At 58.2% G+C, this 15,679-nt stretch overlaps 4 protein-coding genes across 4 annotated transcripts; 2 read left to right on the top strand and 2 right to left on the bottom strand.

Annotated features, from left to right (window-relative positions):
- Window positions 1–2,077: 2,077 nt before the first annotated feature.
- BJ171DRAFT_585625 (uncharacterized protein) lies at window positions 2,078–5,458 on the top strand (the record flags this gene model as incomplete). The annotated part of the gene is made up of 3 exons (XM_053114373.1): window positions 2,078–3,442; window positions 3,581–4,114; window positions 4,463–5,458. 3 exons carry the CDS (start codon window positions 2,078–2,080, stop codon window positions 5,456–5,458), a joined length of 2,895 nt encoding a protein of 964 aa, XP_052963169.1.
- A 1,384-nt stretch (window positions 5,459–6,842) lies between these two features.
- On the bottom strand, window positions 6,843–8,200 carry BJ171DRAFT_221919 (uncharacterized protein). Its single transcript, XM_053106499.1, has one exon. The coding sequence runs from the start codon at window positions 7,977–7,979 to the stop codon at window positions 7,134–7,136; it is 846 nt and encodes a 281-aa protein (XP_052963168.1). The 5' UTR covers window positions 7,980–8,200; the 3' UTR covers window positions 6,843–7,133.
- Window positions 8,201–9,558: 1,358 nt separating this feature from the next.
- BJ171DRAFT_221883 (kinase-like domain-containing protein) lies at window positions 9,559–12,136 on the top strand. Its single transcript, XM_053106498.1, has 11 exons — window positions 9,559–9,709; window positions 9,815–9,878; window positions 10,023–10,153; window positions 10,313–10,415; window positions 10,497–10,549; window positions 10,676–10,703; window positions 10,779–10,825; window positions 10,903–11,031; window positions 11,191–11,260; window positions 11,324–11,461; window positions 11,582–12,136. The coding sequence occupies exons 1-11, from the start codon at window positions 9,656–9,658 to the stop codon at window positions 11,848–11,850; spliced, it is 1,086 nt and encodes a 361-aa protein (XP_052963167.1). The 5' UTR covers window positions 9,559–9,655; the 3' UTR covers window positions 11,851–12,136.
- A 293-nt stretch (window positions 12,137–12,429) lies between these two features.
- BJ171DRAFT_570724 (meiotic recombination 11-like protein A) lies at window positions 12,430–15,677 on the bottom strand (the record flags this gene model as incomplete). The annotated part of the gene is made up of 9 exons (XM_053113653.1): window positions 15,329–15,677; window positions 15,068–15,225; window positions 14,849–14,936; window positions 14,239–14,681; window positions 13,871–14,126; window positions 13,438–13,748; window positions 13,222–13,303; window positions 13,030–13,104; window positions 12,430–12,864 (listed from the first exon to the last, which is right to left on the bottom strand). Exons 1-9 carry the CDS (start codon window positions 15,527–15,529, stop codon window positions 12,430–12,432), a joined length of 2,049 nt encoding a protein of 682 aa, XP_052963166.1. The 5' UTR covers window positions 15,530–15,677.
- Window positions 15,678–15,679: the final 2 nt, after the last annotated feature.

The following is a 15,679-nucleotide window of genomic DNA, read 5'->3' as shown; positions in this document are numbered from 1 at the left end:
ACGGCGATCGGCACTGCTCGGCACTGCTCGGCATTGCTCGACTTGATCATCGACTCGATCGCATCCACTGCATCTACTTCGTCGATTACACCCATTTCGTCTATTACACCACTTCGTCTATTGCACACACTTCATCCATTGCATCTATTACATCCATTGCATCTACTGCGTTCGCGACCCCCCCCCCATGATGGATATCGGCATCTCTGCCAACTCGCCGTGCCCCGATTCTGCTCCGGCAGTGTCTCGTTCATGGTCTGTTGGCTTTGCCCGTCATGTGTTGTCTCGCTCTGCCATTTATCATTTGCCCTGCCATTTATCATTTGCCCTGCCATTCATCACTTGCCCTGCCATTCATCGCTTGCCCTGCCATGCCGCACATCCATGACTTCCATTCATTCGCCTATTCATTCGCCTATTCATCCCTCTGTTCATCCCTCTGTTCATCCCTCTGTTCACCTGTCCATCCCCTCCTTGCATCCGCGGCATGATTGACGGATTTCCAGTAGGGCTCCGGCTCGCCCTCCGACCCCACACGCTTTGCTCCTCCGGGCTGGTGGATCGGGTGGCCCTTTGGGCCAATGAGAGCACCGATCTGCGTTTTTTTGTTCCGGCGGCGCATCCATACCCCTCAAAGTGCTTCTAACACCTTTTGCCCATTCTCGTCCTCATCCACCCTCCTGCCCTGGCTTTTGACCCAATCCAGAGTGAGTCCGCTTCTGCCTCTGCCGTGCATCGCTGTCCCCGTGGGCACTGTCCCGCCTGCTGTGCCTTCCGATGCCATCGTCCGGTGCTCTCGTTGGTGCGAATTGTCCTGGGCTGAGATGGATCCTGTCTGCTTGGTGTGCTCTTGTTTGGTGCATTTGCCATCGCTTGGCCTTGCTCCCCCCAAGATCTGTGCATATATTAGATGCGGCTCTCCCTTCCTCCCTCCCTCCTCGCCAACTCCATCTCGACCCTGTCTCTTGTGACGCTTGTATCTTTGTAACCACACGGCAACCTCTTGTAACCGCTTGTAACCATTTGGAAACCGTTTGGAAAGCTTTTGTAACCATTTCCAATCCATCCGGGGCCATTGGACACCATTGGACACCATTGGAAGCCGTTGGAAGCCATTTGGAAACAACCCTTTGACTTTCTCTTGCCATCAGCCTGTCTTGATCGCCAGTTGCTTCTGCCCCTTCGCCATCCTTCGTTCACCTCGCATCCACCCCCCTCCCTCGATCGCCCTCGATCGCCACTCATCGACTCTCGGTTGCTCCTGTATCCCGCACCCTGCCTGGCCCGTCTCGCTTTCTCCCTGGCTTCTGATCTACACTTGGCTGTGTCGGCACATCCTTGATTGAGATCCACTCGATATTGTGCCTGTCTGCCGCTCTCCACCACCACCACCGTCGCTAATTTCTCTGTATATGCCCCATCCACTCGCTCTCCCGTGTCCACCACCCGCCTGTGCTGGCTCCTTGCCCTTCGTCTCCTCCATCGTGGATCCAACTCGCTACCGAACGACCGACGCAGATCCTCGCTTTCAAAAATAGGCATCCAACCGCCCTTAATCCAGCCTTCCTCTCGTCCTCTCCGCTTGGACGACACTCTTCCTTTGCCCAAGCTCCTCCGCCTCTCCCATCAGCTCGGATTTGAGGCGGATCCCTGACCTCTGATCGCAATCTTTCCCGGTATGGATGTGCCTCACTCGGATATGTCTTGCCTGATGTGTTTTGCTTGGATGTGCTGTTCTTTCTCATCCATCGTCGCAATCGAGTGGTTGCTCCTCGACTAACCTTTCACTCTTATCCGCTCACCTTTATTCAAACAATCCCCCCGTATCGGTCCTCTGGCACCATTGCTGTCCTTTCGCTGCATGCATCGTCTCCCTCCCCCAAATACACCATCGCTTCCCTCGCCATTCCCCCGGCTGCTCGGACCATCTCGTCGGGGCTTCCTCCCTTTCCGCCCTTGGCGTCGGTATCCCATCCAGCGCCCCCACCACCACCACCACCCCCATCAGCACCAGCTCCTCCACCGCCGGCGCTGCTGTCCAACCCAGACCCGTCCATACACCAGCCCCTTGCACGAAATGAACCCCATCTCCGACAAGAATAGGGACGCCTTCCAACGGCAACCCGCCAGCGCCGCTCCTATCGTCGTCCCAACCAAGGTCCAACCTCCAGCCGCCCCCCTCTACTCGACCTCGGCCTTGGCTCAACAGATTGCTGCCGCCGCCATCTCGACGACACGGACGTCCGAGGCCATCGCTCTATCGACAGCCGGTGCCGACAACGGCACCACCACACCGCCGTCTGTCCGACACGATCGCCGGCACAGTCTCGGTCCTCCACTGGTGTCGCATTCCTACTCTCACCCTCGTTCGCAGGCGTCCTCGCATTCACAGTCCCACTCTCGGACACAACCGCCATCTCAATCTCAATCGCAATCGCAATCGCAGTCCCAGTCCCAGTCCCAGTCGCTGTCGCAGTCCCAGCCCCAGTCCCCGGCCCTGGTTGGTTCGAGGCTGGTGCCGACTCTCCCAAACACCAAGAGTCGCTCCTCTTCCAACGGCTCCTCGGACTCGTCCGTCTTCTCCCGCACCTCGGTCACCGCCCGAAATCCCTCGGCCTCGACGCCCATCACCATCCCAAACTACTCGCTGCCGCCGCGACCCACCTCTTCGGCCTCGCTCTCGCTCAACCCCTCTGAAAACATGGACTCGACGCCCCTGCGACACAGCGAGAGCAAGCTGAGCAAGAGCACCGGCAGCCGAAAGGGTCTGCGCAAGTCCAAGTTCTCGCGGTCCATTTCCTTTGGCGAGATCATGGACGACGACGAGGACAGCGACATTGAGATCTTCCGAGCATCGCCGTCGCTGCCCCTGACCCCCTTCAATAACCAGGTCGGAGGTCATGCCGTCTTCTTGCGCTTCTCCGAGCGAGCCCTCTGCAAGCCTCTGGACCCGGTCGAGCGCGACTTTTACGAAAACGTCGAGCTGAACCATCCCGAGCTCAAGCCCTTCATCGCGACCTATCTGGGTGTCGTCAATGTCACCTACCGCAAGGTCAAGAGCGAGCTCCCGGATGGCGTCGTGGACTCGTGGGCGTCCGAGCCCACGCCCATGGTGATCTTTGACCAAAACCGCCATATTCTGCCCGACAGCTTCCTGGGCCTCTCCAACTCGCCCGGCCTGGCCACCTCCGACAACGCCTCGGAAGAGTCCATCAGCTTTGTTCGGAGCTTCAACCGCAAGTTCCAGCAGAAGGTTATCCGCGAGGCGTTCTCGCCCAAGAGTCTGCGGGCTCGGTTTGCCCAGCTCAAGTCCAGCCTCAAGGCCCACGCCTGTGCCAGCGACACCGACGCCGCTCCGGTTGCAGCCGCGCATTCGGCCCTGACTCCGACATCGACACACAAGAGTCAGTCTACCAAGGCGGCTGTCTCGCTGCCTGTCCAGGTTCATCTGAGCGATTCGTGCGACGGAGAACCATCGTTACTGGCTCGACCTCAGCAGCAGCCGCAGCCCCAGTCGGAATCGCCATCGCATTCAACACCGCACCCACACTCGCATCCACACTCACGCTCGCGCCCACAGTCCGTTGGTACACCTGCTGTGACAACGTGCAACACGCCGCCGGCAAGCTCGCTCGCTCAGGACCAGACCGGTCGGACATCGCCCATGGTCTTCCACATGTCTGAGGACGAAGACTTTCGGAACCTGCCCACGAATCGGCCATTTGAACATGCCGCCGCCTCCTCGATTCCCCCCGACGACAGTCCCAGAGCAGTCTCGTCCCAGGGCAGTGCCCACGCCGAGACTGAAAGCGGCCTCTACGCCCTATCCCAGCCCGAGGGTCACTCGTTTGTTGCCGGGTCGGCCAACCCGTGGTCAATGCGGGTCTACAACACACGCGGGCTCTCCAAGTCACGATCGACCAGCGATCAGCTCCACCAGTTCCTGTTGCTCGAGGATCTGACCGAGGGCATGAAGTCGCCGTGCATCCTCGATCTCAAGATGGGCACGCGCCAGTACGGCGTCAATGCCACCGAGGCCAAGAAGCTCTCCCAGGAGAAGAAGTGCGAGCGCTCGACGAGCAAGAAGCTGGGCGTGCGCATCTGCGGGATGCAGGTACGTATCCGACCATTATTTAGCTGAGCGCAGCTGAATTGCCGGAGCGGGACAGTGGGCGTGGTGAGATGGCAAGTGCCCGAAGCATCTGCACGACATGGTCGTTGCCTGGCTCGCTCAACGACGTTGCTGTTAGTTGGCGTGTGTCAGTGAGCATGATCTGCTCGAGTGTCGGTGGAAATCGATGTTTGAGAGACAGGCGTTTCATCGGATCATCATCCATCCATACATCCGTCTATGCGTCCATTCATACGTCCATTCATACGTCCGTCCTCCGGCTGAGAATGCCGTTCTGATTCGAGATCAACTCTCTGTCTCCCTCACGAACTCCCTCGCCTCATGCCACAGGTCTACAACACCGTCACCCACACCTTCACCTTTTTGGACAAGTATGTCGGTCGCCAGATGAATGCCGTCAACTTCAAGCAGACGCTTCTCTCGTACCTCGACAACGGCGAATGCTATCTCCTGGGATACATCCCGCACATCGTCGAGAAGCTTCAGAAGCTCTACGAGACGGTCAAGAGCATGCCGACGTACCGATTCTATGCCAGCAGCTTGCTCATTCTGTACGATGGCGCGTGGGCCGATGAGGCTGCGATCCTGGAGGAGGCCGAGCAGTCGTGCGAGTCGAGCGACGCGGACGGATATGCGCAGGAGGATGAAGACGAAAGCAACAACGACGGCGATGGCGACGACGACGACGACGATGGCAGAGACGAGAACCCTCATCGCCGAGGAGATACAGGCAGCTCCCGGGTCGGCGCGAGCAACGACGGATACGACTCGCTCAGCGATCTCGAGTCGCCCAGCACCAGCATGGGCGGGTCCGAGCTCAACTATAGCCGAAAGACCCGACGCCGAAGCACCCTGACGTCGCCCGACTGGCATCCGCACAAGAAGGCCCGGGAGGCCGACATTCGGATGATCGACTTTGCCCATTGCATCTCCAACGCCGATCGCCTGCGCAGTCCAAGCGACCTGGCCGACGGCCGCAACATCCAGCCCAATGTCGAGTATGTTTCGGCCCCGTACCCGCCAGCGCCCGAGGACGCGGATATGGGATATCTGCTTGGCCTGCAGACTTTGATCGACACCTTTGGAGAGATCCTGAGCGAGCTCGGAGGCGCGCCCGTGCACACTCGCAAGGATGCGGTGCCCAAAACTCGCCGGGCCACGATTGAGCTCGGGGCCCCCGATCCGAACGGCCAGCGACCGGGTGCTGTGCCGCCAAGCATCCATCTGACCGATGCATCGGGCTCGCTCAACAACTTGAAGAAGGAATCTCTTGACGGCTTTTCTGGCGACGACCCCGTGGACAAGCCGCAACCGCTTCGAGTCTGATCAAGCGGCGATGCCGGCGCCGGTGCTAATGCCAGTGCTGGTGACGACTAGTCCGTGTGTGTACCACACGGTTCCAATTGACGCAGTCGCTGCTGGCCTCGACAGTTGTGCGGTGACAAGCAACCCCGATGGAACCCATCCTGCACGAGATCCTGCTCATCAAGATTCGGTCTCGATTTCAATCGCAGCCAGCCAGCCAGCCAGCCAGCCAGCCGGTCACCGTGGACCCGATTTCCCCATGCCTTTCTCCCCTCCCTCCAAGCACATCCTCCACACTCGCCCCACACAGCCAAGTTGCGCCCGATCTACTCAATGCCATCCGGACATTGTCGTTTTGCTCTATACTCTCTTCACTCCAACTTTGCCCCCCCTCCCTTGCCCCCCGTGCAGTCTGCCTGTGGCAGGAACTCGGCGGACTGGATGGCGCTGGGCAAGGGCGACCAATGGTTTGGCAACGAGATGCGGACAGCCCCTCCCCTCGGATCTCGCCCATGCTCTTCTGCTCTTGTCCCTTGCCATTTCTCTATTCCTTTTCTCGTTCACTATTTCTTTTTGGCAATTCCCTTCCTCCCCTCCATCCTTTGTTGTTGCGCTTGCTCCCATTTAACCCATAGACTGCTGCCTCTCCGGTGGTTGACCTGTTCTCAGCCCCGGGAGGGGAGCCTCTGCCGCCTCGCTGACAGCGTACGATCGTTGTTAGCCGGCTAATTTATTGCTGTGTCGGCTTTGATTCATTTCCGCTCTTCCTCTGCCCTTCCCGTTCCTTCTTGAAACTAGATTTGTTCCTTGCGCCCTGTCCTCTTTCGCTTGAGCACAGCCGCTTGTATTCCTCTCCCTTTTCTTATCTTATCCTGGTCACTCCGATCATCCGATGCCGCTGCCTGCCATCCAGCCATCCGGCCATCTGCCCCTTCCCTTCATCGTTCGTTGTCGGTGGCCTCCAAACAGCCTCCGCCGTTTGCTTTGTGATCGACTTGCTGTTCATCGCTGGCTCATCGAGTTATCTACACTTCTTGCGTCTGATGTGATACTGTGTGCACTGCTCTCCCATGCGATCCATTTGCTTCTTCGTTGCTTGTATGTAGTTTTATAGGACAGCGCGCTTGCGAAATGAACTGGGGCGCCCTTATTTTATTGAATGGGAATCCGCATATGCGTCGTCGACAGTGTGCACATTCAGTCCGTGGAAGCAGGGCAAGGGCCATGACTGCAGCTATGGCCTTGGGTCGCTGGGTCCGCTTGAGGGCGATCCGTGTGTAGTCCCTTGCGATTAGGTCAGAGGGAGGGAGGGGGGCAGATCGGAGACAAACACTGCCTGTTTAACTTGCCACTTGCTGCTTGGCTTATGCTGGTCGCAGAGGGGGATTCATCGATGTGCTCCTTTGATGGCTTGCTGTTTCGTTTTGACGATAAAAGACCGTTGTGGCATACCCGTCAGAGCCAGAGATGCGGAAGGGATGTGGGATGCATGGCATTCGCGATATGCGCATCATCTCAGATCCACCGTATCACTGGCTTCAGAAGGGAAAAAAATGGGGGGAAGATACGACGACGGATGGTGGGGCGCAGAAGTTTGGCTCTGATGCTTGAGCTCCGTGTGTCTCATCTCGGCGGCCATCATGTCCTTCAAAGCCTCAGCATGAACCAGATGGAGGCTTGGCTCCCGAGCTTGTCTTCAGAAACAGCGTCTCGATCCGTGCCAGTAAGGATCGACGTTGGGGGGAAGCCGCCAACAGCCTTTGCCGATGAACCAGACGCGAAGCGAATGACTACCAGCCAGAAATGACCAGGGTCGCACCATCAACTTCGGAGACTTGCCAACCCGACCACGATCAGCACCCGGTCGCCAGTCTTGCGGAAGGGAAGCAAGCAAGCATCGGCACCGATTGGACCCAGAGCGCGAGCGATCTCTCATCGGCATTCTCCTCATTGAGTTATTGCCGATGTCTCTGGATCCAAACAGATGCAGAGCCAGCCTGAGCCGACCGGCAAGGGCTTGGGACGGGAGCCTGAACGGAGTTGGGGGAGGATCGTCTAACCATGGGCGCCGCACTGGCCGCCATGTTGATTCTGCCCAGCACATTGACTGGGTGAAGCGGACGTCGAGACGCAAACGACTGAGGGCGACCCCGCCGCGCAACGTGGGCTGCTCTTGAGACAGGCTCTGCGCCAGGGGCAAGGAGACCAAGATCCAGCCATCGGCATCATGCAGCACGCAGCAGAATCCAGCACAACGGTGGGCATCAGCGCCATACCTGGGAGATCCCCTGCCAATCGTCTGGTCTGTCGCGCATCCTGTTTTCCGGACTCGAGCAGTGTAATGAGATTGAAGGAACAGCACCGTCGCTCGCAGCAATCGGCGGGCACCCAGGGTCGTTGCTATGCCTCGCCATCCACCGACATGAGGAGCAGATTGGCTTTCTCTGGATAGGGTGGGGCAGCAGTGGGGTTGGGAGACGGGCTGGCGAACCAGCCCATGACCAGTGGAAAGCCCATCGAAAAAGCCTGGTCGGGAGGGCATCCGCGGACGTGCAGAGGGTGGGCCGAGGCGCCCGCCGCACGCTGCGGGTAGCACCCGCTCTCATCGTTTCGGCCGGCGGGCTCGGTGAGCAGACAGCCCCCCGAGAACGCCGGCCAAGATCCGAGAGCGAGGGGGAGGAAGTCAGGGTTACAAAGGGGCCGTCGCAGGGACGACAGCCCCCAGCTCAGCCCATGACCGTGGAGGGAAGGAGAGCAAGACCAGGTGCGCTGCGATGCGATGCAGGAGACGACGGGCTGATGCCACAGCGGATCTGCTGGCGTTCCTCTTCATCGTGCAAATCGGCGGATTGATTACGGAGCAGCAACAGACAGGCGATGGGTGCGAGGCTTCCCCAGATGTGCCTTCAGCCGGCGTGGAATCGGTAGCGCGTGCCTGAGCAGCAAAGAGATCAACAGCAATTATCGAGCCAGTCCAGAGATCATGCGATCAAGGGAGCAGGCGACCGGCGACTTGTCGGGCAGTCAAGCAACCGACAGCCAGCCTCGGATGGGGAGGGAGGGGAGCCTGGTCAACACCGGACGACGCCGAGCCGAGACAAGCGGCCTCCGCCACCCCAGCCGACCACACGGCGCTCGTGCAGCAGCCACAGCAGCGCAGGGCGACGTGCGGGAGAAGAGACAAACCAAAAAGCATTCTGCACATCCGTCGACGGATCTCCTTTCTCGGTGGGGAGAAACAAGCCCAAGAGCAGAAATCTCGGAGGAGCGGCGATGGCGGCGACAAAAGGCGCACGGGTCGAGCCGGATGCAGCCGGATGCAGCCATCCGCCCCGGTGGGCTGGCTTCGCAGCGCCACCAGCCGCTCCTTGATCCATCTCGCGATGCATCTCGCAGTGCATCCCGCAATGCATCCCGCAGAGCATCGCCCAGCCGCTCTTTCCGTGCATCATACCATCCTGGCGATGCCCCAGCAAGCACAGTCCCCAGCGTCTGCGACCCCGTGGGGCAAACTACTTGTCCTCAACGGGCCAGCCACTGAGCATGGCAAGTGTTCCTGCGCCGCTTCCACTCGTCACAATCCACTCGTCACGATCCACAATCCACGATTCACAATCCAGAATCCAGAATCCACAGCCCCGCAGCGGAAGCCATGCCACCTGCCATGTATCTGATAGATATATCCGTCTCTCCCTCTATCTCCGGTCTGTCAGTCCTCACTGGCCCAGTCTGCTCCGTGGGCCGATCCCGAAGCGCCGATGTCGTCATCAACTCACCTCATTGCTCAAAGGACCACTTTCGCATTTTCATGGTGCGCCTTCTGCATACCGTGCACTGCTTCCGCAGTCGGTGCCTGACGCATAAGCGCTCCATCTGCTGACTCTGCAACTCGACCAAAGGTCGATGACATGCCGTGCATCCAGGACATGTCCAGCAACGGCACTTACGTCAACGGTGTCAAGATCCACAAGCGCAAAGTAAGTCAGGGGTGCAACCACATCACCGCCATCCACATCACCGCCACACCACCGCCCACGGCATACCAAGTTGATTTTGACGCATCTCCGCCAGATCTCCCTGCCAGACCGAGCTGAAATCGAAATCAAGTGGGATCTCTGTGAGTCAGCCACTCGGATGCATCTGCCATGCCCCCCTTTTGGCTGCATCAGGCGAATCTGCGACGGTGCTGACGCGAGCCCCTGGGTTATCTGAGCAGTCATGGTGTTTTACAATCAGGCCGGTTGCGCTCTGACTTCCTCGGACGACAGGGGGGTACGTGTCTGTTCGCGAAGCTCATGCTCGAGCGGCACTTCAGGCCGCTGGACGCCTCTCGAATCAGCCTCTGATGGCGCCAGTGCCGCTTCGAAATGCACGCAGATGATCGACAATCGCTACTATATCTTCAAGTCAAACGTGCTTGGGGAAGGGACATTTGCCAAAGGTGCCGATTTCAGTCCGTGTCCTGACTATGCAGTCCGTTGCGCGCTGCACATGGCATGTTTGATGCGACAGCTGTACCTCTCGCAAAGGTATTCGCAGACCTCTCGGAACCTCACCGACTCGCTCTTGACTTCGTCGCGACTAGTTTACTTGGCCATCAACGTCAAGACAGGGCTCCGGCTGGCATGCAAGATATTTCCAAGGACAAGGCCGGGTGCTTCAATCAGAACAGGAGACGCAGCTTCCTCTGCTCAGACGGAGAGCATCCAAAAGGAGGTTGGCTTCGGGGTCAAGTGTGGGACTCTGAAGATGCTCATCTCAAATCGAGTTCTTGGCAGCATCCAAGTGCAACCCAATGTGCTAGTGTATCCCCACGCAGGAAGAGTTCACCTGGATATGCTCACTCATGCTCCATGCCGCCATCGATCCGTTCAGATTTCGATCCTGCAGGAGATCAACCACCCCAATATCGTATCGATCCACGACTACATCGAAGACAAGCAGGCAGCATATATCTTCCTGACACGGATGGCAGGCGGTAGGTCCGCGCCATCTCGGGCATGTGCAGCCACCATGGGAAATATGTTTCTTCGTTGACACTGGCCGCATCGCCGTCCAGGCGAGCTGTTCGACTATATCATCAACCACAACGGCATTCCCGAATATGAAGCGGTGGGTTATGCTCCCCTCATCCCGCTCACTTGCGCCCACGGATCTGACGCCGAGCACACGGCCAACCCCGAGACGCGGCTACATGCGGCTCCCTGACCAACAAGTCCTCTTCATTTCACTCTGCAGAAGTTCATCTTTTATCAAGCGCTCGTTGGTATGGCAAGCTGTAGCACGCCTTTCGTCTGTGAATCACACTCCGCTAACGCCCTGGCTTACACTACTGCCCCAGCTGTCGAGTATCTGCACAACCGACACATTGCCCACCGTGATCTCAAGGTGGGTGCATCATAGCATCACTCGGACCGTGTGCCAGCTCTGACATTTCCCCCCCACATCACTATTTGATACAACAGCCGGAAAACTTCCTGTTTGAGTCCCCCAAGCCATTCAGCCGACTCATCCTCACAGACTTTGGGCTGGCCAAGATGACCAATGACTACCTTGGCCGGATGAAGACCAAGTGCGGAACTTTCAGCTATTTGGTGGGTTGAATCGCATTCCACCCGTGCTCATCGCTGATGGCTGATCGACCTAGATGCAGGCCGGGCCGACATGGGGGTGGCTGCGTATTAGTTGTGGTGTGCTGGTATTGACCAGCATCTGCCGTTTCGTTTCAACGGCTGAACGGTGATAACTGTCAGGCACCGGAAGTGCTCGAGGTCAAGAACACCTGCCAAGGATACTCGGCCCGGGTGGACTGCTGGTCGCTAGGCAAGTACCGAGTCTGTAAGCAAATGCCGTGTGCAGCCCCAAGCTGACGCGCATCAACGACAGGGGTTTTGCTCTTCACCATGCTGTCGGCGACGCTGCCGTTTGGCTCTGACGAGGACCTTGCGGTGCTCAACCACCGGGTCAAGCATGGGCTGTACTCATTCCCGGACAAAGATGGCTGGGACAAGATCACAGACTCTGGTATGTGGACTCGCACCTGTGGCAGCAAAGTTGACCATGTCTGGCGCGGCTGTGGCGCTCGGGCCGTCACGATTGGAGCATGGGTAGGTAATCTAACTGCCATCGACATCGCCGCGCCAGCCAAGGACTTGATCCGCTCGCTCCTGCGCAGCAATCCAGAGGACCGGCTATCGATCGAGCAGATCTTTGAGCATCCGTGGATTGCGAGCCAACGCGACCTGCTCGCCAAACTGTACCAGAAGATGCTGGAAAAGTGCGGCCTATCCGTCGAAGCCGTCGAGAGCGCCGCTTCGAGCCACTCTGCTGCAGCTCCTAAACGACCATTCGATGAGATGCATGACTCCTCAGCCACCGTATCGCCGCATGTGCGGAAACGGCCGGTCATCTGAGCTACCCGCTTTCCGCCACCCTGCACATCCCCTGAATGCTCCCGTTCGCATCCGACATCTCCGGCTCATCTAGACCACTGCCAGATGCTCCCTCTGCTCTAAGCGTTGTATAGTGCAATGATCACCCTGTCGCGGTTGCACTGCATTTTATTTCCTAGACTTGCCCTTGGCCCCCGTCTCGTTGAATCGCGGTGGGAGTCTTCGAGATGTACTTTGCGATAGCGTCGGTTGGGAAGAAGGGATGACTGCCGCGGCTATTGCTGCAGCACCGGCCGCCTCCGGGATCTCATCGTCCTCGTCGGTGCTGCTGATCACCTGGACAGCGGCATGATCGTCGACCGGCTCGGTTTTGACCTTGACAGCGGCCGGCGCGGCTTGCTTGGTTCGTCGTGCAGGCGGATGCAGGGCCGCCAGATCGATCTTGGTTTGGCGATAGTCCGATGCTTTGCTGCCACGACCAGGGGTCCATTAAAGACTCACGTTGTTAGAAAGGCACAGCGCCACTAATCAAGCATTCTGCGCTTTGTTGAATGGCCAGCGACGAAGCTTGTCTGCAATCAACGGCGGAAACGTCAAAGCTCACCTCTTTTTCGATGGATGTTCCTCGGAGGCAGAGGCTGTACTCGACTCTGAAATCGCTGCCGGTCGCCCCCGCTTTGGCAGCCTGGCACTTGCGGGCAACAGATCGAGAATATCGTCGTCGAGAGTAGAGTCCTCCTGCATTGGTTCGGCGGGTTCGCCGTGTTTCTTGACGTTGTTTTGGCTTGTCCCTGTCTGCGAGCGCGGCTGCTGCTTTGGAGCGGCATCCAGCCCTTTCTTCGCATCATCGACAAAGGCAAGCCGGGCAGTTGCTGCTGTACCGGCATCACGGCCTCGTCCACGGCCACGACCACGGCCACGGCCACGACTCGCCGAAGGCACAGGCAGCGGTAACGGGTTCTCAGTGTCGCTGGCCGAAGATCCGCCATCATCGCGTTTGGTCGCGGGTGCAGCTATCGAAGTCCGTGTCTTGTCCTTTGATGGCCAACCGGAAGGATGTCATACGGCCATCATTCACGTCCAAATACACAGATGAAAACCGTGCAAATCAGCATGGGTACGGCGAATCGGGGGTCCAGGTGGGTGCTGAAGCTCCGCCATGGTGGGAGGGAGGCAAATGGCGCACTGCAAGCCAAATACCTTCAGGAATTTGAAGAGGATCGAGGTGCCATCAGCTTGGAACTCGGTTTCCTTCTCGGTCTTGAACTTTTCGATCTACCGAGGCAGTACAGCCAGTAAGCAACATGGCGACGACAATGCACACCGGTAACCTGTGCCGACAAGATGCGAAAGCAACTGCAAGACACACACAGACACAGCATGCGCATGTACCTCCAAGTTCAACTTTTGGTCGTCTTTGGTATCGATGGCGCGGAGGTGGCTCCGAGTGTGCTTGAGGGATTCGGCAACAAAACTGCAGCACAGATCATGACCATGAGCTTTGGCATGGAACTTCAGGGCCAACATCACCGGCAGGACTGCTTGCAAAGCGCATCGCTTGGCGTGTCCCTCCGATTCCATGGCGTGATAAAGACTCGATCGACTTACTCTTTGATGGCATCCCTGTCGTCCTTGTCCACAAAGAGCCGAACTGCCTCGCAGAGTGCATTCTCGGGAAGGATGTTCAGGCTCTGCGACGTCAAGAACTCGCTGACAAGATCTTCGACCTGACCCGACTCCAGCTTGTCGGGAAGATTGGGCGGGAGGTCGACGTCGGTCGAGATCTTGACCTCTTTGCTGACATGGGCTGTTGTCCGCTTTCGATAAAAGAGCAGGATGTCCTTGGGGTTGGCGACGCGGTCGATGAACAGCTGCCCGAACCGCTGTGGATTGATGGTGGTGTATCCGGTGTACTCGACCTGTGCAGGCAAAGATTCAGTTGCGTGGTTACTTTCAGCAGCCATCAGACAGCCGCCAGCCATGAACAGTCTGTTTCTTTGTCTATCGCTGGTAAGCGCAATACATTCACAAGTGCCCCTACCTTGAGGCGAATAAGTGGCTTAGGAAAGTGCTCGTCGGTGAGCTCTGGATTGCTCTCCTTCCACTCGTCAAAGGCACGATCAAAGAGCTCGTTGACTTTGTTGGCCAGGAAGGACGAGATCTTCTTGGTGTCGATTGTGGACAAATGGCGGGCCTCCGATAGCGCAATTTCGCCCATCACAAAAGGCCGCACTGTCTTCAAGGGAATCTTCTCGAGCTTAAAGTCACGGCCACGAATGCTGAGAATGCCCACATGCCTGAATGGGCTCAGAATCAGCCGCGAGTGCTTTGGTCCGATTTCTCACAACGGCGGACCGAGTCATCGACCCGGTCGTGCGAGTTGATCGAGCAAAGAGAAAAGATACGCACTTGGATTTGGACTCTCCCTCGCAGAGCGAGGTGGCAACCGAGCTGCCAGGCTGGGTGATCCAGAACTGTGTTTCTTCGTTCTTCTCGGGGTCGATCAGGCACTCGTGCTCGTGGCCCCACAAGACCAAGTCCAGGAACGGGTCCAGGAGTGTCTCCGGAATGTAGTTGGATGGGCCGTGAGCCACCCGGTTTTGGTGGAAGGTGAAGAGGCTGAACCATCCGTCTGGATCTTGGTCCGGGCGCAGGAAGCGCACGCAACCCTTCCGGAAGGTCCGGTTCAGCCGTTCGTCTCGGATGTTGCCGAGGCCATAGAGCGCCAGCTTGGTGCTGCCCTTCTGGAGTAGGATTGGGGCGATATCGATGTCGTCGATACGATCGTACTTGCCAAAGTAGTTGACCATGCCGGCGACACTGAGTAGGTCCAGGGCACACAAGGCACCGTCCTGGGTGAAGCACAAGGATCCATTGTTTCCGAAGAAATGAGACTGTGGGCGAGCTGCAGACGGCATTGGACACCGATGCGACTGGGAGACGCCGGCGAGGTCGAAATCGAGGCAATCTGACGACGCAGCCAGAAGATCGAACAGGGGCGGCGGATCTCAAAACGTACCCCCGAGGGATCATCGTGGTTGCCGTGGATGGAGAACACCGGAATCGAGATGTTGAAGTTGGGATCGAGAAAGTTGGCCGTGTTGAACCTGTTCGAGCCCGTCTGCAGCGTGAGTCTTCGGCAAGATGCTCGACTGTCCTCCACAGACCGTAATCCGCCAAATCGGCAGGGTCGGTGTCGAAGGCATCGCTTCGGGCACAAAGGATCCGGCGAACTGACCTGTCCCGAAAGTTGACCGACTGGTCGCTCAGTAGCTCGATATTGTGGCAGCCGCTGCCCATGCAGTATTGCCTGAACATCACCATGGCCTCGTGCAGCGCCTTTCGAGAGGGCTTGTTCTCATGGAACAGATCTCCTCCAAGCAGTATAAAGTCGACCTGGCGAAAGAAGTTGTGTGCATTGACGACACGGGGTCAGCGGTCGTCATCCGCACCATGTCTGCGCCAACCCGATTCGCAACAGCCCTCTCGAGACGTCCACCTTGTGGCTCTTGGCGAGCTTGAGCACTTCCTCGAACGATCGCAGCGAGTCGTCGCCCCGGACAGGGTCCTTTTCGAGATATCCAATGTGATTGTCGGTGGAGATCAGGATGCGGAAGGTGTTGGCGTTGTCGGCGTTGGCGCTGTCGCTTGGGGCAGCGACGTCGTCGGTCGGCTCGGATTTGACTGCCCGGGCAGTCATGGGCGAAATCGGCAGGGTCCTGCAGGGGGGTTGCTGGCGATGCGGGTCAGCGAGCAGGCGAACAGACAAGCAGGCGAACAGGCAGATGCCCACCAGCCGCGCCCAGATCCGATCGGTGCGACTGCGCAAAGCCAAGCCCTGGTTGTTGTG

Source organism: Polychytrium aggregatum (genome assembly GCF_025602895.1).
Source record: "Polychytrium aggregatum strain JEL109 chromosome Unknown BJ171scaffold_43, whole genome shotgun sequence".
Classification (NCBI taxonomy): domain Eukaryota; kingdom Fungi; phylum Chytridiomycota; class Chytridiomycetes; order Polychytriales; genus Polychytrium; species Polychytrium aggregatum.
The sequence above is the reverse complement of the archived record's forward strand: the minus strand, read 5'-3'. Positions and strand labels throughout refer to the sequence as shown.